The following is a 22081-nucleotide window of genomic DNA, read 5'->3' as shown; positions in this document are numbered from 1 at the left end:
AAACTGCACAGTGCACCATTTTGAAATATTCAATCTATAACAAAAGATTAATAGATTCATTCAGTGTTTAAACCTCTATATCTACCACATAGATATTAAGGTGCATGTATTACCTGCCCAGTTCAACCACTTCAGTGTAGTGAGCTTCAAAGTTGTCCTTCCAGCTCACTCTGATCCCGTCAGTGGACACATCTGAGAATGACAAAACAATCATTGTTCTCACCGAGTACCAGCATAGTGAAATGACCTCTATGGAGGGACTGATAGTGGATGTTGTGTTCTCTACCTAACACTCTGAGGCTGGCTGACGACGTCACGCTGCCCAGCTCGTTTGTGGCGACACAAGTGTAAACGCCATCATCGTCAGAGGCTACGCCGATTATCCGCAGCGTTGCTTCACCCGTATCACTGGAATAAATACATGTTCATTTAAACATTCAACTTATTCAAAATACACTCAACTGTGCTACCATAAACGAGTAATAGTCCTATTGCACAGTGTGGCACAATGAATCCAAAAGACTACAGGTGATACTCATATTATTAGAATATCATAGAAAATGAATTGGAATTGAGGCAATAATTCATGCAACAGGGGCCCAAACCAAGTACTGAGTACATATCGATGATTATACTTTATATAGGGCCGACATTTCTGTATTTAAAATCCCTTTTTTATTGATTTTTATGTAATATTGAAATTTTCTGAGATTTTGAATGTGGCCAAAATAAATAAAATGATAACAAACGAAGGCTTGAAATATCTCACTTTGCATGTGATGTGTCTATATAATATTTTAGTTTCACCTTTTATGTTAATGTAAAATAAATGAACCTTTGCACGATATTCTAATGTTTCGAGTTTCACCTGTATGTAAACTGCAGTCTGGTGGAGCTTCAGATTCATATCTTATATTATACAAAACAACAGTCTGTACCAATACTTAAGATATTTTTTTTCTTTTTCTTCTGACCTGTAGGCGATGCTGAAGCGTCCGTTGTTGTTGAGGTTGCTCTGGTCGGGACCCTTCCAGGTGACAGCAGCTCGGGGTCGACCACACACCTTACACCTGAGGGTGACGCTCTCTCCGTTGTCACATGTCACATCACTCAGAGGCACAAGGAACTCTGGGGGAACTGGAAGAAAGAAAAAAAAAAAAGATGAACTACTTTTCCGTTTAAATTGTGCTTTTAATATCATATGGAATTGGTTATGTCGAATTGTACATTTCGATAATTTAGTAATTAGGTAAGTAAGTAAAACGCTTACCATCATAGATGTAGTTTGGATTTAGAAGCTGAAAAAAAGAAAGAACAAGAGCACGTCAGAGAGAACCATGCATTGTGGAGCAGAAGCATGACTTCATAGCAGCACAAGAGTTTACTCAGATATGAAACATAAATAAATAGACCTAACTCACCTTTACAGAAACTTTATTTGCCAGCCCATCTCTGGACTTCCTGTAACCGTTTTCCAGCTTGGTCTCCTTCTCCTTCTTCTCAGACTTTTTACGGATGCGTAGGGACGTGTGCCAGGATGATGATGATGACTTCCTACTGGCATAACAAAATAGATCCAGTCAAATCAAACTGTTTAACTAGTCGAGTAGGTCAGAGCATGGATTTTAAGCACCACACCTAGATAGACATGTAGAAAACGCTAACATTTCTTAGCAAAATTTCTCTTCACTTTTTGTTGATTTGCCAATATGTCTGACTGATGTTTGCCTTAAAAAAAATGCAAATGTATATTTTTAACTGATAAATCCTACAACAATGTATCCAACAGAACAGTTCAAATGAATGTATTACTTACTTGATGGAGCTTTCGGGGCAGTCGGGGACGATGGCCGAGGTGTGTCCCAGCACAAAGCCAGGGATCCAGCCCTCTGCGGCGGGGCCCTGCTCCGTAGCCGCCCTGAATACCAGGAACATGTTCTGCTGGTTGCTGGCCAAGATCTGGACCACCTCGCCCTGACAAACACTGATCTCATCCTCCTTCACCGCCATGTAGTCCTGGGTCACCAACATGGTGGATACGCTACTGCTGCTGCTACTTTCACTCTGCACCACATGGAAGAAACACCAGCATGTGGACAAACGTCAGTACAAACTCACATGGTTCATTGTAGTTCAATCTTAATTCACACACAATTGCAACAACACTTTCGCCCTGGAATATTCCTTTCAAATCAAAGTTAACTCATTGACTGTTTTTTAAATCGCCACTATGACCATATACATACACATACAAAATATACTTTTAGTGACGAAAAGTAGAGGAAAGGGTATTAGCAGAGGACAAACACTGGAAAAAGACATTTGATTACTGTATGCTTAGTAAACGTGTGTGAGAAAGGGTTAGAGTGAGTAGCAAGAAACACTTAAAAACAGGGATTCATTATTTTCTTCCCGGAAAAAACAAACAGCTGCATGAAGAAAGGCAGGAATAAGATGAACATTTCCATTTGACTCGTCTTTGCTCTGCAGCTCCAGGCAAAGACGAGGAGCGTTAGGCTGAATGAGAGGATCTCTGTCCAGTACGTTTGTATGCAGAACCACAAACGTCAGGTTAGTTGCAGAAAAAGTAAATTTCACACCATGAAGACAGCAGGAGGTGAAGGACGGCCAAGAGGAAATCAGGTGTTAGTATAAGCTTTGTCAGAGGAAAGAAATCTAGAGACAGCCCGGAAAAGGAATCACTGAAGAGCTGATTGGGTCCACTAGAAAGGTTTTGAACCTGAAAACATGTAGCCAGTGAAAACTTAAGCTAGATAGTGTCTTCAGAAATGATCTAAAGCTAGAGAAGATGATGTTGAAGAGCAGTGAAGGTTGTAGTAGTAAGGGACAGATTAGTAGAGCTGGCCACAGCAGGCAGACAGGACAGACTAGGCCTCCCTCTGCCTCGGTGTTAGTCGGCAGCAGGTAGTAGTCTTACCCCGTTACTCTGGGTGGACTGGACGGACTGCTCGCTGGCCGATGAGCACGTACTCATGCGGTCGGCTTCCTTGCTGTGTGTGGAGTGTCTGTGGGTTAGGCTCCCAGACCCAGAGCCAGTCTGGGTCTGGTTTGAGTTTTGACGGACCGGACTCTCTCCTGCTTCCCCTGGAAAGGTGAAGGAGCCAGGCCGGCTGGCAGGAGAGCCCGGCATGGAGCTCCAGAATCCAGATCCGGACTTCTGGCCCGGGCTGGGAGGGGGAGGAGGGAGGCCATCCTTGCCAAAGGCAGGAGTGGCCAGGGGGCAGACCATAGGGGACACGGCTCCTGGCCGTGGTTTGGAAGTGGGTGTAGAGGGCAGTGGCCCGACAGTGGCCCGGGGAATAGGGGCTACAGCACTGGCAGGAGGGGGGGTCTGGGCTTGGTCCTCTGGGATCTGGATGGGGCGCTTGCCCTGCGGGCTGCCCCTTGGGGAGAGTAGGGGAGGAGCGACAGGACAAGGGGACGAACCTGGATCATAAGTGAGCAAAACTCACACCTCAGTCACATTTTTCATATGAATAAACAACAAATGGTAAAACTTATAGATGTTCCATACCTGACATCTTGTTGGGGCCCTCGGGGTCGGCCCCAGGGTGGTGGCGTTGGGGCTGGGGCAGGCGGGAGGGCTGGGGGATCCTGGAGGGCCGACGAGAGCAACCCTGCTGCCCTGTAGGGATGGCACTACTCTGGCAGCCTGCAACTCCAGGGGGCACATTGGAGCCACTACTACCTCCACCCAGAGCTCCCACGCCAGGCACACATGAGCTACCGCTCGCCCCAACATGATTCCTCTGATACTCTATTGGCGAGGTCAGAGCTGTGATAAGGTACAGAACAGACAAGGGTAGTCATGTAGCTTACCATTCCCTTCAATCAAACTTGTCAGCTGTGTGTGTGTGTGTGTGTGTGTGTGTGTGTGTGTGTGTGTGTGTGTGTGTTTAAGCCTACCATTGAGAAAATTGCGTTGGCTCTCGAGTATTTGGCCAATCTGAAGGGTCCAGACCTCACGCACCCCTTGGTGGGAGGAGTGAAGCACGAAGGACTCCATGGTGCTGTTAGACATCCGAGAAGTGAGAACGAACTTACAGGGATCGCCTTCCACATTCTCCTCTAGACCCAAAGAGCTTATCTACAGAAGATAAAGAGAGATCAGTCACTTTGAAGTAAACACTGAGCTTAGATGTTGTGACAATCAAAAATACCTTCACATTTCTTAATCAATCATTTCCTAAACTCGGGTTGCGTTCCGAAACGCATACTCTTTCTTTTTTCTATTCTACATACTACATCCGACGATAAAAATAATCTAGTTAGGATGCAGTAGGCATACTATTGGGACATACTTTACTCTCTTATTTCATCATAACATTGCGCCTTGATCTTGCCTCTTGCTTTTATATCCGTCGCATCCCCGTTTGTTTTCATATGGAGGCTTCGTCGATGTTACGTCACTTCACGTGCGCACTGGATTGAGGGTGAGAATCGCCCAAATAGGATGCACTTTTCAACACTAACAATCTTGGCCGCATGAAGTAGGACATCCGGGTACTTCTAACCATCCTAAATCTGGCCATAAGAATCGGGACATCCTAAATCTATTTTCTACCATACTATATAGTAGAAAGTATGCGATTCGGAACGCAACCTCGCTTTCTATTTCCTCAGTAGACTTTTTCTTCCACTGTTAACATTAAAGACCCAAATGTAATTATTTTTCACAGGCCTAAGTTTATCCACCAGAGGGAGCTGCAATCCCTTGAACTGACATCCAGTACATCCTTATCTCGAGACTGTTAATAGTGCACACACATCATACATGTGGTTGACATACCTTGATGCTGTTTTTGTACAGGAAGCCAGGCAGGGAGAAACCTTTCTTCTTGTCGAGGGGCTCGCTGAAGATGACCAGCTGCTCAAAGAGGAAGACTCTCCTCTCCTTCATGCGGCCGTGCACACTGCTGCATTCTGGGTCTGACATCATGAACGTGTCCTGCAGCAGAAGGCGGCCCTGAGCCACGATCTTACCCTGGAGCGAGAGAGGGAGAGAGAGACAGAGAAGAAATGTACAGATCGAGAGTGGGAGGAAAGAGAGAGAGACGGGCATAGGACAGATGGGAGAAGATTGAAATGTGGTGAGACAAAAGTTTTTATTTAGAAGGCAACATGCTGTGGCCCAATGTGTCATGTTGATGAGTGTACAGCGTGTTGCTTTGGTTAATTATTCAACGTGACTTTTTCTTACATCGAAGCCCTGAAGCCGGCCGACGTTCATCATGTCGTTACACCTCTTTGGCACGATGCACATGACCTCCACTGCTTTCTGGAAGAGGCACACGTGACCACAAAAGGTTGATGTGAATACTGAACAATGTTTGTCTTGAATTTAAGATTAAGATTTATTTTTTTCTCCAATTAAGCATCATCTCATTATCTCACCTCCAGTTCCATTGACTCCACCCCGGCTTTTTTAGAGTGTTTCAGGAAATCCTTAAAACGGTTAAAACAGAAAATTGTTACTCAACATTTGACACTATTTGATATCAGCGTAGATTATAACGTGTCAGAGATGTACATTGTTTATAGACAGCAGATGACAGTGGCATGCAGTATAATACAGATGGCAGGTGTTCAAATGGCAAGACTAAATAAAGGGGAGCCATAGTAGAGGCTCTGGCGCGCTCTGGTGTATTTTTTTTACCAGACCTACCTTGAGCAGCAGCTGGTACTTCATGATCCTCTGCACGGGCTTGATGAGCAGGTCTGTGATTTGCAGCCTGTGTCCCAGCCTCTGCTTCAGGTCCTACAGGGTTAAAGGGCAAACAGTTACTTGAGGGACTGATAGCTAGATTGATATTTTAAATATGGGATGTTTTGCAAAAGGGTACAATCGTCAAAAATAATGAGCTCATACCTCGAAGTAGGTGTCGATGTACTCCGAGACGATGTGCTCTGACTTCGGCTTGTTTTGACAGTACACTACATACATGTTTAGCCTCCGTTCCTGGATACAACACACACACGCGCACGCACACACACACACACACACACACACACACACACACACACACACACACACACACACACACACACACACACACACACACACACACACACACACACACACACACACACACACACACACACACACGCACACGCACACGCACACACGCACACACGCACACGCACAATAACAACATGATTAAATGTATAAAAGCATGTTCAAAAGAAGCAAGAGGTTGTAAATTCACTGTTGACAAACCTGTTTGAGAAAGAGCGTTCCCAGTCTGTCGGGGTCCTCCAAACATTTCTCCAACTCCCCGAGATAGAAACTAAACATGACAAGACACAGGAGAGAGGGAGGTGAGCTCCTGACCTAATGCATGTGAACGAGCAGGGCTTTGTATTATCTATATGTGTATCTCTATACACATACTCTTTGTGCCAGTCGTAGATCTGGTGGATGTTGCCAAACACGATTTTGTCCTTTCCCTTCATGTCATCAGGGACGCCCTCCTCCTTCATGCGACACATGTAGCCCTGCCATGGAGACACATCAACACACATTTACAACAGGGAGACTCCGACGCACAGCAAATTCATCACAATACTTTCAGTGACATTTTAAAATGTTGCTTAGAATAATGAGCTGTGCTATTATCAGGAAGACACACTGACTTAATACAGAGGAGCCTATTAGAGGACCAAGAAATGTGAAAAATGTTTAGAAGTCACACAGAACAGTATGTAATCTAACTACTACAACTCACCTCCACCACCAGGCCGAGGTCTCTGACATAATCTCTCTCCGTCTCCACCAACTCCAGCAGAATGTAACTAGAGCAGAGGAGAAATGAATGTTAGGGTAATAAGCAAAAGTGTCACAAAGAATTCCTTTAACACCTCAAGTGTACGTGTGTGATACGGATGAAGGAAGCGGCGGACATACTGTCTTTTCTTGAGGACGCTGTTCCTGCGTTCGTCCATCTCTTCGATGGGAGAGGACGAGGAGAGGAGGGAGTTGTCAGACGGGTTGAAGGATGGAGAGCTGCTGTCTCCCTGTTCCACTGACAGTGAGCTGGGTCTGTCCTCCAGAGCCTGCACCAACACAAAGGTAAAGTGTGTCAAACGGAGTGCCAGAAAAAGGTCAAACGCTTGTGTCTGTTTGAGGGGCAAAAGCAGCATGAAAACCAACTAAAATGGCTTGCGTTAGCAGTGAAACAAGCTCACTCATTCAAAGTGAAATGGGTACATGTTCAGCATCTTCACAGGCTGATTTCTCACCATAGCAGCACGCAGTTTGGAAATCTTAATGCTTTTTAAAATGCTTAATTCAACTGCGGCGAATAGCTCTGAAGTGGAAAGTTGATGTAAAACTCAACTCAAACTTTCATTGAGAAAAATGGCCATGGTGAAATAACTCCATGTAAGAAGTGATACAGCAAGCCTGGTGTGTTGTTCTTTTTTCCCCTCTACCCATCCTACCATCTTGCTTTTGACCAGCTCCTCGATGGCGCTCACCAACTCAGCGGCACTGGGCGTCTCTGAACTAGACGGACGGACGGACAGACGAGAAGAGGACTGGGCAGAAATACAGAGATGAGAGGATTGCGGGAGAAAAGGAGAGAATTAGAACATGATAATACAGTCTGACAGCTATTTCTGCTAACCGCTAAGCTGCTCTTTGGCTGGTGTCAAAACAACTGGAAATATAGTGGTCTTTAAAGTAACCTGGTTATAGTTTGATAGGATTGATAAAAATTGCTATTTAACAGAAAGAGAAATTCCATCATCTCTAAAACAGACAAGGCTCATGAACTTAGTATATGTTAACCTACAAGTTTGAATGTTCCATAAATCAAAAAGCTTGATGAAGTCAGGCTTACATTTTTGCTTAAGATCAATTCCAAGATTAGTTTTTGTTTATCTTTTTTATTTGTTAGTTTTATCATACGAATGTTTTCTTGTAGTTATTAGTTATTTGAGTGAGCAATGACTTAGTGAGAATGTTGGTTTAATGTCAATGCTGTAATCTGAAGAGACCCAAACAGATGTTTTCACAAGTGAAACCCCAATGCAAAGGGGTTTACATAGAAAAGGTTCAAAGAAAAAGTGAAAAGTATATGGAATTTAAAAAATAGAACTGTTGATGAAAAGGTAAAAAGATGAAGCTGTAAGTGAGGTGAGCAAAAATGAAGAAATGGGAATAAAAAGAAATTGTCAGAAAATGCTGATAGGGAGAAGGTTGGAGAAAGAAAAAATTTGAATGGAAAATGTTTCTGTTGTTTCTTTGGGAGACGATGAACAGCTTTTGAAAGAAAGAAAGGATGCTAACAGAGCGAGAATGAAAGAGCTTTATGTGTGTGTATATGTATATATATATATAGTTGAGGAGACTCTCACCCTTGCTGTGCTGTGCTTCAAGACTTTCCCCAATTAGGTTTTCTGGGTCTGGCCTCGCCAGCGTTTAGAGATGCCAATTACTCGCATGGGAAATGAGGTTAACGCACAGAGGGTAAAAGGGAGATGAGGACGAGCGGGCAGGGCGGGGGAGGGAGGGGGATGATGGGAACACGGGGCGTTTGAATTTTCACCTCAGTGTGAGTTCATTTTGAGATTATTATCCAGGGGAGCTGCCAGGGAATCGGACCAACTTTCCTCTCTGTATTTATATCGACATCGACTTGTTTCTTTTAAAATCGAACTTTTCCCAACCTACCAATGATACGCATGCAATAAAAAGCTGCTTCCCTGTGTTATTCCAACAGGCTCAAGGCTTTAGAAAAATGTTTAGAAATTGACGCAAATCAGGCATCTGCACTATCACAGACAGAGACAACCTCCACATTGCCCTCCATTTAGAGGAAGAGCTACATGCATCCTCTCTTTATCTACATTTTCCCATAGTGCCCTTGCACATCAGCCAGATGACTCTGTATTAACGTGGTGTGTTGTAGAAAAAGGGCAGAAAGTACAAGTAAAAATGAGTGGAACTAAAAAAAGGGACAGAAGTAAAGTATTCACTATATGTACTGAAATTCAGGAATGTTTAAGAGTTCAGAAAAGTACAAAAACTAGGAAGAGTGACTTAGGAGACAGAGAAAAAAGTGTTAAATGTGAGTCTAAAAAATCTGCTAGCTTCATTTCCTTTCAATCTATAAACTACTGTAGAAACCAAAGAAAAAAGCCTTGAGAAAGTAGCATTTAAAGCTGAAGAGTTGGGGGTTGGGGGAAAAAAGAAGAGATTTGAAGAATTGTCTGAGGTAAAAGGCGGAGGGGGAAGAGCAGGGCCTTTTCAAATGGACAGGTATGGAAACTGAGACAAAGCAAAGACAGGACATAAATCAAGGTAATGCTACAGCATGGCAAACGATACAACCAGGAAACAAAACAAAAGAGAAACAGAAATTAGTGTCAGAGGAGTCTCCGCTTTTAGTCGAAGTGGAGAGACTTGGTGCGCCTGAAACTTTGCATTGCTCTCTGCTTTAGAAGAGAGGAGAGAATATGATGCAACATGCCAAGATAAAATGTTATGCATAACAGAAACTAAGGAGTCACTTAAAATAGTGTCAGAAAAATGCTAATGCTAATTTTTCAGGAGGGGAGAGGAGGGGGGGGGGGAGTAGGAGACTGGAATGAGAGAAAACCTTCAAAAACTAAAAAGCATAACAATGAGAGAAAAGAGAACCAATATAAGTAGTATTTCAGTCGATGGTCATAGACAGTGCTTCAATTAGCTGAAGTTTTACCCTGTGTCAATGTCCTTGAAAATATACATGATGTATGGTCTAATGGAAATGAACCCTTACAGTCAACCTACTTCAATCTTGGACCACATGTCCATTTGTTTCATTGACTGATTTGATAAGAATTCCTACTCATAGGATATCAAATCTGTCCAGCTGCTTTCTCTGTTGACTCTTGTACTACTGAGCTGTTCTTATTGTCCAATTTCAATATGGACTTCCACAAAGTCTAACCCTCTTGTTTCCATATTCAGATACATCCCTGATAGCATCTAGTAGTAGGCACTATCTAGATTCTCCCAGGCCTATTTCAAAATGAAAAGAAATATGTTCTTTTGTTAGACCTAAAAGCTTGAGCATAATGTGAAGTGTGAAGCAATTTTGTAACACCAGGAAATGTTAAGTCAAAGGTGAAATCCCCGTCGCAAATCATCATTTCTCCCAATCCCAATGTCGCCTTCTGCTTCTCCTAATGCTCATTATCTTTGCCTGTCAGTCTGCCTGTCTCTTCTCTCCCCACTCTGCCCTCCCTCTCCTCACCTTGTCATCCTGTGAGTCTGGCTGCAGCAGGCTGTGCTGCTGGATGGCCATAGGGGGCGGCAGAGGCACCGAGTCAGGGCCCTCTTCTCCCTCCTCCTCTCCACAGCTCTGCATGCCCGAAGAACTGGACTTGGACAACGTGCCGCTGGACAAGCCCTCGTTACGAACCCTCTGCAACACACAATAGAGATTACATCACGATATTCTACAGAACTGCTAAACGGAGAGAGAGAGAGAGAGAGAGAGAGAGAGAGAGAGAGAGAGAGAGAGAGAGAGAGAGAGAGAGGAGCACAGTGTAGTGCCTCCACCCACCTCCTCCACAGTCTCGTCCTGAGGTGTGGCTGCGCTGTCGTCCGAGTCCTTCTGTGAGCCCATGGTCATCTCCCCGCTCTTCCTCACCTCGCGGCTCTTCTTGTGCTTGTGGGCCAGCTTCTTCACATGGCCGTCTGCCTTGCCGCTGCTTAGCCGCCGCACGGGGCTAGTGAGCCACTTCCGCAGGGTGTTACCTAGGAAACACACCAAAGTCAGTTTCAGCCATGTTATTCTGAAGATTTAATCTACATGGCATGTTAATACTTTATATGTAAAACACAGAGTACCATCAATACTTGGTGCGAAACATTTTAAGTGAGCCTACTCAAGAAGTAGTGTAACCTCTTTAATATTGCTCTCTTCTTTACATTTTTTGTACACTATCTGATGGTGCTGGCTATATTTGTATGAGATTTTCGAGAGCAGACACAACAGATAGTGTTGCACTGATGAACCCTACCTGGTCGTTTAGGCCCTGGTGAGGTGTGGGAACTGATGCCGTGCCCGGGCTGGAGCGTAGCGGACGAGCCCGGCATGATGGAGTCATTGCTGCACACTGACAGAGTGTCTGTGAACAAACAGAGGGATGGTATAGTTTAAATATGCTTCATCCACAGTGTGTGATGTCCCTCAAATACAGAACACATATTGTTTCCTCCATCAAAGACAAACACATAACTGACCAGTGTCTTTCTCTCACACACAGACACACACACACACACACACACACACACACACACACACACACACACACAGACACACACACAGTACCTTTGTGGTTGAAGATGCCCTCCATCTCCATAGAGGACCTGGAGTGGGCGATGCAGAGCATGGCGCAGGGCACCAGTCCCTCCATGGCGGGGGAGCGGTCTGTGGTCCGGACCAGGCACCAGTCTGGCCTCTCATGGCAGCGCTCCAGAACCTCCACCGTCTGACCGCGACGCACCGTCAGCTCGTTACTGTTGCTGGCCATGAAGTCATGAATCACCACAGTCAGCTCGCAGCCGCCCGACAGCTGGGGGGGGGAATGAGAAGAATTATTATTGACTAGTTTGCTTAGGACGGAATTAATTTGTGTGCGTGTGTGTGTGTGTGTGTGTGTGTGTGTGTGTGCGTGCGTGCGCTCACCTTGTCGCTGTCCAGTGTGTTCTGTGACGTGCGGGATGCCAGAGAGATGGTGTCTGGTTGGCTGCTGCCTTCACCCTGACTGTCCAGGTCCTCTCCGTCCCTGATGGACACACACTCATGATCAGTACATTTTCTTTCTGAAAGCCATTTGCTAGAAACTTATCACTGTTCCCTGAGATCATCTGAAATAGCAGGTGTCACGTGTTTACCTTCGGCCCTTGTGGTGCTTGGCTGTGGTTGATTTGGGAATATGAATGGGCTCTTTGAGGGCCCCTCTCAGGTGAATGGTACGCTCCTGAATCACCTCCCTGATGTGCTTGATCCAGTCCTGCTTGTTCTCAATGCTCGACGACTAGGATTGGTCAATAATGGAACAAGTTCAAGAAGTTTAGAGTTGTAAGGAAGTGAACTTCCGGTGGAATTCTTGTTTCACACTGTGTGTCTCACACAAGTCTGAATGTACCTCTTGTAATCTCTTATCAACTTCAGGCCTTTTTTATGTCCATTTAATTTACTGTCATTTACTGTACTGTACTACTGCTCCCTTGACACCATCACTGCAGGTGTATGAAATAAGTTACCTTCAACTATTTCAATAGTTAATTCACGTTTTCTTTAATCAGTTATTTCATTAATTTTAGCTATTAATCTAGCTACGTAGTTCAACAATGTATACATGTGTTACACAACACTCAATATTTGGATGTTTTTATTCCTTCAGATTAGTTTAGCTACGACACAATATTTCCATGTCACCTTAGGCAGCTTTATGTACAGCTACTTGGGAATCACTGCTCTGAGAATATTTTATGGCACTGAATTAAAGTGATTTTTGTCTATGGTCTAAATGTACTGAGGGAGTGTTCTAACGCTATTGTTGTAAAGGCAAGGATAAGAAGTGGATAAGGATGTAGAGATTGTGTTTCAGACTTGTGAGAAGTGGCAGAGGGCTGTGTTGTGGGATAGTTTGTACTCACCATGGCTCCGTGTTTGGATCCCTGACTTAGCTTTGAATTTAAAATATAAAATAGAGAATTTCACTGATTTGATTTTCGAAAGATGTACATGACAATTTTTTATGCTGACAAAATGGTTTGACACGATAGAAAAAAAACGTACAACACGGACAAATCGCCTGGACAGCACACTGTAGGCCAATTAAATGTGTAGCAGATTGTAATGGATGGTGTCTTTGTGTGTGTGTGTGTGTGTGTGTGTGTGTGTGTGTGTGTGTGTGTGTGTGTGTGTGTGTGTGTGTGTGTGTGTGTGTGTGTGAACATGTGAAGTTAGTAACGAGACACACTTCATTTACATTGCACAGACCACAGGACTGCTTCTGAGTGGTTAGTTATGTGTATTATATAGTTGTAACGCTTAAATGTGTTAGGACTTGGGCATCATGCTGTTTCCAACGGCTGACACACACTTCAATCCATCTGTGACATTATTCATCAAGAAAACTCACAGGAGATGGTTGAAAAAAAGTTGGCTTGAAAATTTCCCTTGATGATAAATGAATTAATTAAATTGAACAAGATAATTTGATGAAGTCGTATCAATGACGTTCTTATCATCTAAAGCTGATATTTTTTCTGGTAGACAAAGATGGCTTCTTGTCCCTTTTGTTAAAGCGTGGCATAGAGCCAGGATGGGAGATTGTGGGCGTTAAGGGGTTGAAGTAAGTGTCAGCAGCGTTGGTTGGAAGCTGCATGTCAGCCCACAGAGAGAATCAGAGATACAAACATCCATAGAACAAAAGACACAGCCCCAGATATATACAGATGAGCCTGTGTTTGTTGAAGAGATGGAACGAAACGGAATGTAACAAGAGAGACTGACAGGAGACAGGGGGAACCAAGAAAGAAATCAAGGACAAAAGAGGAGTAGTTTGTGACAACAGAAAGCTTCCCGGCCACCTTGAAGCTGCTCATGCATTCAAACAAGACTTCACAGGGCTCAGCATAGAGGATGGGGATAGGAGAGGGTTGAAGACGAAGAGAGCAAACCGGGTTAGACCGATAAAGATGTTCAGATACATTTGGCCAGCATTGGCCTTTTCTTCCTCACACCCACATAAATCACACTATGCAACTTTGCAAACATATATTACAATTTTTATCCAGTGTAAATAATTTGATTATGTATTTCATTCTGTCTTTAGAAAAACATGTTGTATGTTCATTGTCCCGAGTTTATTTGTATGTATATTTGCACTGTATGTTTGTTGTATGCTGAGCCAGGTGCCATGACGATTTTCTGTCACGAAAATCGGGTTCGAGTCAGATAATGATAGTGATTTGAGTCTGTCAGTGGCATCCGGTACACTTCTATGGAAGCTTGCTTGATTACATGTTAATGTAATGCAATTTCAGGGTTTGTGGCTTTGAAAATCCATATCGGTCGAAACCAGAAAAGGAGCTTTTAGGAGAGAGGGAGTGTGTTTTACCTTGAGCACAATCTTGTTGTCGGAAGTCGGGGTGCGTCCCACCCACAGAGCAAACTTACAGGGGTCACCTTCAACATGTTCTGTCACCCCCAGCTCTGACGTCTAGGAAGAGAGACAAATGATATAATATGAGTCATCCGAAAAATCACAGGCGAGTCTAAAAGGTTCTAATTACCACAGTACAATGGCTATTTGAAACACTCTTGCTCTTTTTGTCAGACAGTTTTTGACAGCGTCTTAAGTGGTGATTCAAGTAGCGGCAATTAGATTTTACTTAGTACAAGTAGTTCAGTTGAAAATATGGAGGCACTGAAGAACATTATAAATGCTTAACATATCATCCACCATTCAAATGTTCGAGGAACGTCTACATAATTGGCTCTTGAAATACACTGCTCTTAATTCAGTTGAAGTAGTTAAGGAAGGAGAAAAATCTTATCCGAACACCTTTCATCACATACATCCCCCCTCCATGTACTGTACTTACAAACAGCTTGCTCTTGTAGATGTATTTGCTCCGGCCGTTGGAGTCTTTGACCTCCTTGCTGAAGACCAGAGACATCTCGAAGAGGAAGAGGTGGCGCTCTCGCCCCTTACGGATCAGAGTCTTCGGATCCCAAACCTGGAAGGAGTCCTGGAGAATGAGCTCGCCCTGGGACTCGATGTTCTCATCGAAACCTTGGAGAGGGAGGGGATAATATGCATTTAAAAAACATATTGCTGATTTAAACAATGTCTTAGAAACTTTTTTAAGTAGAGAGGCATGTTAGTTGTTTGTTTTGTTTTGTCTTTTGTTTGTGTGTTCACTTTTTCCAGTTGTGTTCTTTAAAAAGAAAAATTCAAAAATAAAGTATTTAAAAAACAAAAAAACATGTTGCTGCATAATTTGTCCGTACGATAAAAAGCTAATTTGGATGTAAACATTATTAATTGAAGAATAATATTGAGAAAAAAAAGTACAAGAAAAGAAAAATCATGTTGCATGTATTATGAAGAGTTGCAATTTAATAGAAAGCAGACAGCATTAAAAATGAGCAGTGTGTGCTTTTCACCTTCCAGCATAGAGAGGTGCATGGCATCGTTCGCTCTCTTAGGAACACTTAGCATCACCTCCAGACCGTCCTTGATCTCCCCTTTACCTTCTTCACAGCACGTCAGCAGCTCCTAAACACACACACACACACACACACACACACACAGAAAAACCATGACAACCAGAAACCATGGTGACAGCCACCACAGCAGTGACATAAGGGTTACGGCAGCTTTACCTTGAGCAGGAGCTGATACTTAGTGATTCTCTGCACAGGCTTGATCAGATAGGAAGAGATGGAGTTGGCCAGACGGTGCCTCTGTTGAATATCCTGCGCACAGAAGAATAGTCATGTGTTTGGACGGGTTAACTGTCAAGGACCACATTTCATTTTTGACCACCACAGGGCAATACTCACATCAAAGTAGTTCCCAGCATGCTCTAGGATGAGCTGGGTGGAGTCTGGCTTGTTCTTACAGTAGTTCACATACATCTGGAATTTATCAGCCTGGTCGAGGAGAGAGAAATTTGGAAAGATGATGAAATTTGGCAGAGATTGAGGATAAGGTGTTCCAGAAACTTTAAGAATTGAAGTATCTAAATGTCAATTGATACAGTACTGGATACACATTTTTCCACTTGAAAAGCAGATTTGCAAAGTGCACACAGCAAATGCTGGTGAACAAATGATACATACCCATGTGACGAAGCAATGGCCGACATCCTCTGGTAGCTGCTCATACTTCTCCAACTCTTTGAGAAAGATGCTGACAAAACAAGGAAGGAGATATCGAAATGTGAGAAACAGTGGAAGCATGAAAAGTTAACAAAAAAAAAATATATATGATTGCCAGTGTAGTTTAATGCAGAAATAATGGAGGGAGAAGCTATCTTCTTACTTATGATGGAATTCAAAGAGGTCCTGCATGTTTCCAAAGATGATGTGCTCCTTGTTGATGATTCCTGGGGGAATCTCCTCCACTCCACTGGTCATTTCCCACAGGTAGGTCTGCACAGAGGAGGAAAGAAGACAAAAAAAATCAATCACGTGACAATAGGGCTCTAATTTTATCTGAGTTTCCAAAAGTGGTGTGAAAAGATGTTGCTAAGCTCTGGCATTTAACAGGTTAACAGTGGTGGGATGTGACGCCGGACTTACATCCATGCACTCTCGCAGATCTCGCACGTAGGTCTTTTCTGTCTGAATCAGCTCTGCCATGATGAACCTAGACACACACACACACACACACACACACACACACACACACACACACACACACACACACACACACACACACACACACACACACACACACACACACACACACACACACACACACACACACACACACACACACACACACACACACACACAAAATTAGCAAATGTCATACTGTCCTCATCCACAGAATGATAGATCACCAAGTCAATCGCTCTCTTTCAGCCTGTCTGCTTCATCCATTTACGCTAATGAATAATGAAGGAGTTACAGGCCATAAAACTTGGCCATAAACCAGCCATGAATGACTGAAATCATGCCCGTGATTTGTGCCGCTCGTATAAAATGACGCAGTCTCCCTTTTGCCTGTGTACTACATGTGGAATCATTTGTTCTCTCCACTGTTGTGTGTGCAGTTCTTGTGCTGGCGCGGCAAAGACGAGGCTGACGTGTGGAGGAGGAAGCTTAAATCATGTGAATCCATTATGTATGTACATCGACACTGCACTCTCTCTTATGTCCAACCACTCACCACTATGGAGAAAGTAACTGTTGACAAGGACACAGCTAAAAAGCTATAACTTAACCAGTGACCTTCTTGTGATGGAACATCTTAGTGACCATTAGGGCTGCTCTGCTTCAGGTTTCAATCAATGAGCTGATCATAATCTCATATATAATAAACCTCATTCATATATGTGAATGTACGACATAAACAGGAGGTTGTTGTGACATACTCCTTTCTGCGCGCCGACTTGCGTTTCTCCTCATTCAGCTCGTGGGCGGCGTCCCTCAGCTTGACCTCTGACCCTGGAGCCGTAGGTGGGATGATGTCCAACTGGAGATCCTTACTCTGAAAACATACGGGGATACAATGTCAACGATCAAAAAAGGGATTTGAAGAGATAAGACAGAGACGAAGGCTAGAATGTGAATTGAGCTGATTTCCCCTACATGTGTAACCCCCCCCCCCCTTGCCCCCTGACCACTCACTGCCTTGTTAGAGTCGGAGGAGATGCCCAGGGCTTTCTCCAGGCTGCAGCGGTACTTGTCCATGCGCAGGGAGAAGTCTCTGTAGCGCTTGTCCACGGCCGTGACCCATTTCTTGATCTCCCCGGCGTGACTGTGGCCTTTCTCGCAGAAGCCGTCGGCCAGCTGGATCAGCAGCTTCACACGCTCCTTGGTTTGCTGAAAGGAGAAAGGGAGGGAAAAAAAGAGTGTTGCAAGCACGCTAACAAGCATATAGCAGTGGAATGTGTGTGTGTGTGTGTGTGTGTGTGTGTGTGTATGTGGGGGGCCAAACCTTGGCCGTGATGTGGAAGTCCTCATGCTCCTTCAGCAGCTCCTGTGTGTGGTGGATACTGGATCCGGTGGAAGTGTGTGTGGACAGGTAAAACTCCCCAGTGTCGTGAATCCACTCTAAAGCCTGAGAACACACAAACACACAAGGGGTTCAGGTATCAGGTCATGTCACAACAGAGAGCGGTGTACATGCACAAATGTGTTGCCGTATGAATATGCACAAGGGCTTTCCTGTCTTGTCAGAAAAATCTAAACCTTGGTGTGTGTTAATGCACGTGTGTTTCATGTACCTGTTTGGCACTGCGTTCAAACACCACATACTGCTGACACTGGTCCAGCCGTCGCTTCCTCATGGTCCAGAAGTGGAGAACGCGATTCTCTCGCTGGAGGAGCTCATTGAGGATGTCTTGACAAAGCAGAAGGACAGAAACCACTCAAATAATTGCCGAAATAATTATTCCAACTGTTTAATTACTGTTAGCTAACTTTTTTAACAGCTTAAAAAAACTTTTAGCTAGCTATTTTCACTGTTTAGCAACAACTTGAACTGTTTATTTATTACTTAAGCTAACTATTTTCACAGTTAATTACTTTTAGCTAACAATTTTAACTGCTTAGCCTATATATTACTTTAGCTAAATTTTCCAATTGTTTAATAATTATATTTAGACAACTTTTTAAACAGTTTACTATTTTTAGGTAACTATTTTAACTGCTTATACATTACTTTAGCTACCTATTTCAACTAATTAATAATGACTGTTAGCTTACTATTTTAAACCTTTTATCCATTCTACAAAACTATTTTTCATACACTCAAATGCAACACCCAGTTTCCGACACTTACTTTTAACCTGCTGTTCTGGTGCTTTGACGTGGCTCAGCATCCCGGGCATGTTGACGCTGTTCCTGTGCATGTACTTGAGGAAGACGTCTGCGTTTCTTCTGGCCAGAGTGCATGCCTAACAGAAACATTAGCACACCCACGCTAAGATCACAGCCATTAACTAGACACTTAGTATCTGTTTTGATTTAGTCCTTGGTTACCTTGAGAAACGCCTCCTTCTGCTCCAGGTGTTTACTGATCATGGGAGTGACATGGTCGCTTTCACAGTTGGGTCCCAGTTTGTCTGCTCCTCCACACCAGTCCTCCTCTCTCTTATACTCCTGCTCCAGGCTCTCCAACACACTGCACACCTGAGGGGACAAACACACTTCAGTCTGCTGTCTTGTGGGGTAAACAGTCAATTGTTATTTTTTTTGTGTAGAATTTCAAGAGAAGTTTAAGTGAATACTAAGAGGCCTCACTCCTACCTGTTCAGATGTCTTGTAGAAGGCCACAGAGGCATTAACCAGCTTGAGTCGGTCCTCCATTTTCAGCATGAGCTGCTGCCAGTGGGAGGCCACGCTCTCCGCACAGTCTCTGATCAGGTCCATGTCATAGTGGTTGGCCTGCAGCAGAGTCTCCGCCTTCTGCTGAACCTGCAGGGCACTCTGGTGGGTTTTCTGCAGAGGAGGGAACAGGTGGAGAGAGGACGGGGTTAGAATGACCGAAATAATGAGCAAAGTAAAATGTAGCTTCAAACAGTGGACAGATAACATAATGGAGAAATGGTTTACAAAGACACACAGTCTCACCTCAATGGCGTGTTGAAACTGTTCATGTTCTCTCTGCAGTTGTTCGGCTTCCTGTAGGGAGCTGGCTGTTATGAGGCCAGCGTTCAGCATTGACTCACCGTTACGGATCCAACCCAGAACCTTAAAAAAAGAGAAAAAAAAAAAACAGAGGAAAACTGTTATCAAATGCTAACAATCCAACACTTTATTGTTTTTTAACTAACCTTTTTTACTAGGGAGGGGTGTGCACATGTAACTGCTTAGTAAAGCATTGTCCCCAGCTATGTGGCTGTGTGTGTGTGTGTGTGTGTGTGTGTTGTACCTGTTTGACTTCAGCCTGTAGGTGTCTGAGCTGCACACACTGCTCCAGGTGTCTGCGGTGCTGCTCTGCTGCCAGGTCCAGCTCCTGCTGCTTCTCGTGGAGGAACTCCAGCAGGTCCTGAACCCTCTTAGCCATGTCCACGTCCCGGTCACACAGCAGCTCCACGCCTACACGCAACACACAACCTGACATTTAAGGCTGTGTTCCAATACCCATACTTTCTGCTATTTAGTATGGTAGGAAAATGATTTAGGATGTCCCAATTCTTGTGGTCAGATTTGGTAGTGTACTACATCCGGCTAAGGTTTCTACTGTTGAAAACTAGCTTGGCATTTGGCCGATTCTGACCCACAATCCACTGTGCAACCGAAGTGACGTCACATCGACGGAGCCTCCGTATGAAACCAACCGGGGATGTGACGGATACAAACGCAAGAGGCAATATCAAGGCGCAATGTTATGATGAAATAAAGAAGTAAAAGTATATCCCAATTGCCTACTGCATGCTAACTAGATTTTGTTTATGGTCAGATGTAGTATGTAGAATAGAAAAAAGAAAGAGAAGCCTATGTGAATTGGAACGCAGGGTTACTTTGGATGGATACAATAGACCTCTACATGTATCGAATTAATTCACATACATTTTATTCTCAAATGTCTTAATTATCATTCACATTTAACTTATGTAACCATTCTTTGTGAGGGTTTTGGAGAGCACCTATTAGCAAGTGAGTGACAGGTGAGTTATTATGGTGAGTGAGTGGGTGGCCTCTCATCGCTAACGCCGACCCAATCCGACCCGCTTTACACCTACACAGTATCAATATTAAGACTAATGTAGCCAACACAAATCTGTGTGGCAGCAACAGTGAACAAGAGCCCCAGTCTGCTTTAACCTTAAGCTGAATGATGACTTGTGCCTACTATGCTAACCAGGCGACTCTCTAACATTTTTTCTATTCAATTCTTTTCAGCTTTTGAGATATAATAGATTCTCATAGCAGGGTAATACATTCAAAAGAGCATAAGAGTTCAGAGTATTTGAAAACTAAAGGCTTTTGAATTTATGCTTGGAAAGTGAAAAAAGAAAAGAAAAAAAATATTAAAGACTTAAAAACACAAGGACGGTGATAGTTAATACCACTTACTGACCTTAATGCCTATCCCACAATGTCTCTTAAAACAGTATGCTCCGGGTAGTGTGTAGTGTACTCACCAGAGGCCTGGACCTCGTTGACATACTGCAGCAGCTCTTGTCCCTGGTGGATGACGTCGAAGGTGAGGTTGTTCATGGTGAGGGCCTTGTCTGCGTGGTGCTGCAGCCTCTGCTCTGCCAGCGTCAGGTCCTCTGTGTCAAACTCATTCATCTCACCCGTCAGCTCCTCGTTCCACGACTCCAGGTCAGAGATGATCTGAGGAAGGACCAAAGGATACACACTTATTAGCTCTTTTTCTCTCTCTCTCTCATTTTCCCCCCTACAATGTCCCCAGTAGCATCAAAGGTACTGGTAAGTTGTTCAGATTTCTAGGGTAGAGAGTGATTGTCACAAACTGATGTTATTATAGCCCAATGTTAGCTCAGGAAGTGTTTGGTTTTTATTCCAAAAACATTCTGTGCGAATACACAGCCTAGGCTCTGTATTAACAGCAGATTTTTTTTCAGTGCGTAGAATCAAAATTGTAATTTGAGTTTCTACTTGAAACTGTTTTAGTGTTGTAGTGTCCAAAAAACTGTTTATATTTCTCACAGTGCCATTGCTGAATCTCCTCTTTTCAGCCTCTGTCTGGGCGTTTGCTTATCACAGGTGGAGGGTTAGGTTGGTTATAGTCTCGCACAGCCAGACCAAACTACAACTCGTAGAACGATCTGGAAGCACGCTTTATCATTTGCGAGATTTTGGGGGGAAAACTGAGCTGGCATGTATTGTGTTCATACAACACACACACACACACACACTCACATCAATGGCGTCCCTCTCGAAGATGCGTAGTTGCAGGAAGAGCTCCAGTTTGATCTTCCTCTCCTGGAAGAGCTCCTCCATCTGTGCCTGGGCCTCGTCCAGCTGCTGCAGCACGCTCTCGATGTGGTTGATGGAGCTGTTGTGGGGCGTCTTGTTGCTGGAGATGGCCGAGTCCCTGGAACACAAAACGCACAATTAAGGCAATTAGCGGTGGAGAGGCAGCGCTGTGTGCACTTTAAAAACAGCTACGCAGACACAGTCGGGCAGGGTGCCGAGGGGAATTTTAGCTGCTCTGTAAACTCCTGCATTAGCAGAGCCCGCAGCGCTTCATTCAGCTGTGATATAGCAAAGCAGTGGATTTTTGGGAAAAGGGAGGTAATGTTCATCTAATTCAAATTGTGTTATGCATGGAGAGAGTCGTCACAATTTCGCCCTTTTGAATGTCAATTTCAAGAGTGAATTTGAGGGTTCCGATTCAA

At 43.9% G+C, this 22081-nt stretch overlaps 1 protein-coding gene across 2 annotated transcripts in view; it reads right to left on the bottom strand.

Moving 5' to 3' along the window:
• LOC307264252 (triple functional domain protein) overlaps positions 1-22081 on the bottom strand; it is a 74545-nt gene that overhangs the window by 3925 nt on the left and 48539 nt on the right. Inside the window, exons 16-60 of one of the 2 annotated variants that reach the window (XM_080045596.1) lie at positions 21603-21777; positions 20858-21053; positions 19642-19808; positions 19341-19460; positions 19017-19208; positions 18750-18899; positions 18550-18664; positions 17993-18108; positions 17704-17826; positions 17394-17588; positions 17138-17253; positions 16341-16407; positions 16081-16190; positions 15879-15948; positions 15600-15689; positions 15420-15512; positions 15201-15312; positions 14636-14826; positions 14149-14250; positions 12680-12709; positions 11912-12054; positions 11703-11802; positions 11346-11589; positions 11035-11142; positions 10575-10768; positions 10263-10433; positions 7462-7557; positions 6926-7074; positions 6747-6813; positions 6413-6516; positions 6239-6308; positions 5891-5980; positions 5687-5779; positions 5416-5466; positions 5222-5299; positions 4811-5005; positions 3928-4108; positions 3536-3796; positions 2939-3447; positions 1817-2064; positions 1422-1557; positions 1271-1298; positions 975-1137; positions 287-408; positions 114-192 (exon numbers count right to left, since the gene is read on the bottom strand). In XM_080045596.1, coding sequence (XP_079901722.1) covers positions 114-192; positions 287-408; positions 975-1137; positions 1271-1298; positions 1422-1557; positions 1817-2064; positions 2939-3447; positions 3536-3796; positions 3928-4108; positions 4811-5005; positions 5222-5299; positions 5416-5466; positions 5687-5779; positions 5891-5980; positions 6239-6308; positions 6413-6516; positions 6747-6813; positions 6926-7074; positions 7462-7557; positions 10263-10433; positions 10575-10768; positions 11035-11142; positions 11346-11589; positions 11703-11802; positions 11912-12054; positions 12680-12709; positions 14149-14250; positions 14636-14826; positions 15201-15312; positions 15420-15512; positions 15600-15689; positions 15879-15948; positions 16081-16190; positions 16341-16407; positions 17138-17253; positions 17394-17588; positions 17704-17826; positions 17993-18108; positions 18550-18664; positions 18750-18899; positions 19017-19208; positions 19341-19460; positions 19642-19808; positions 20858-21053; positions 21603-21777 — 6210 coding nt within the window. The remainder of the gene's footprint in view (positions 1-113; positions 193-286; positions 409-974; positions 1138-1270; positions 1299-1421; positions 1558-1816; positions 2065-2938; positions 3448-3535; positions 3797-3927; positions 4109-4810; positions 5006-5221; positions 5300-5415; positions 5467-5686; positions 5780-5890; positions 5981-6238; positions 6309-6412; positions 6517-6746; positions 6814-6925; positions 7075-7461; positions 7558-10262; positions 10434-10574; positions 10769-11034; positions 11143-11345; positions 11590-11702; positions 11803-11911; positions 12055-12679; positions 12710-14148; positions 14251-14635; positions 14827-15200; positions 15313-15419; positions 15513-15599; positions 15690-15878; positions 15949-16080; positions 16191-16340; positions 16408-17137; positions 17254-17393; positions 17589-17703; positions 17827-17992; positions 18109-18549; positions 18665-18749; positions 18900-19016; positions 19209-19340; positions 19461-19641; positions 19809-20857; positions 21054-21602; positions 21778-22081) is intronic. The other variant, XM_080045597.1, reaches the window with a different exon arrangement.

Source organism: Ammodytes marinus (genome assembly GCF_949987685.1).
Source record: "Ammodytes marinus genome assembly, chromosome: 17".
NCBI classification, from domain to species: Eukaryota; Metazoa; Chordata; class Actinopteri; order Uranoscopiformes; family Ammodytidae; genus Ammodytes; species Ammodytes marinus.
Note: the sequence above shows the minus strand (reverse complement) of the source record. Positions and strands in the feature narration are given on the sequence as shown.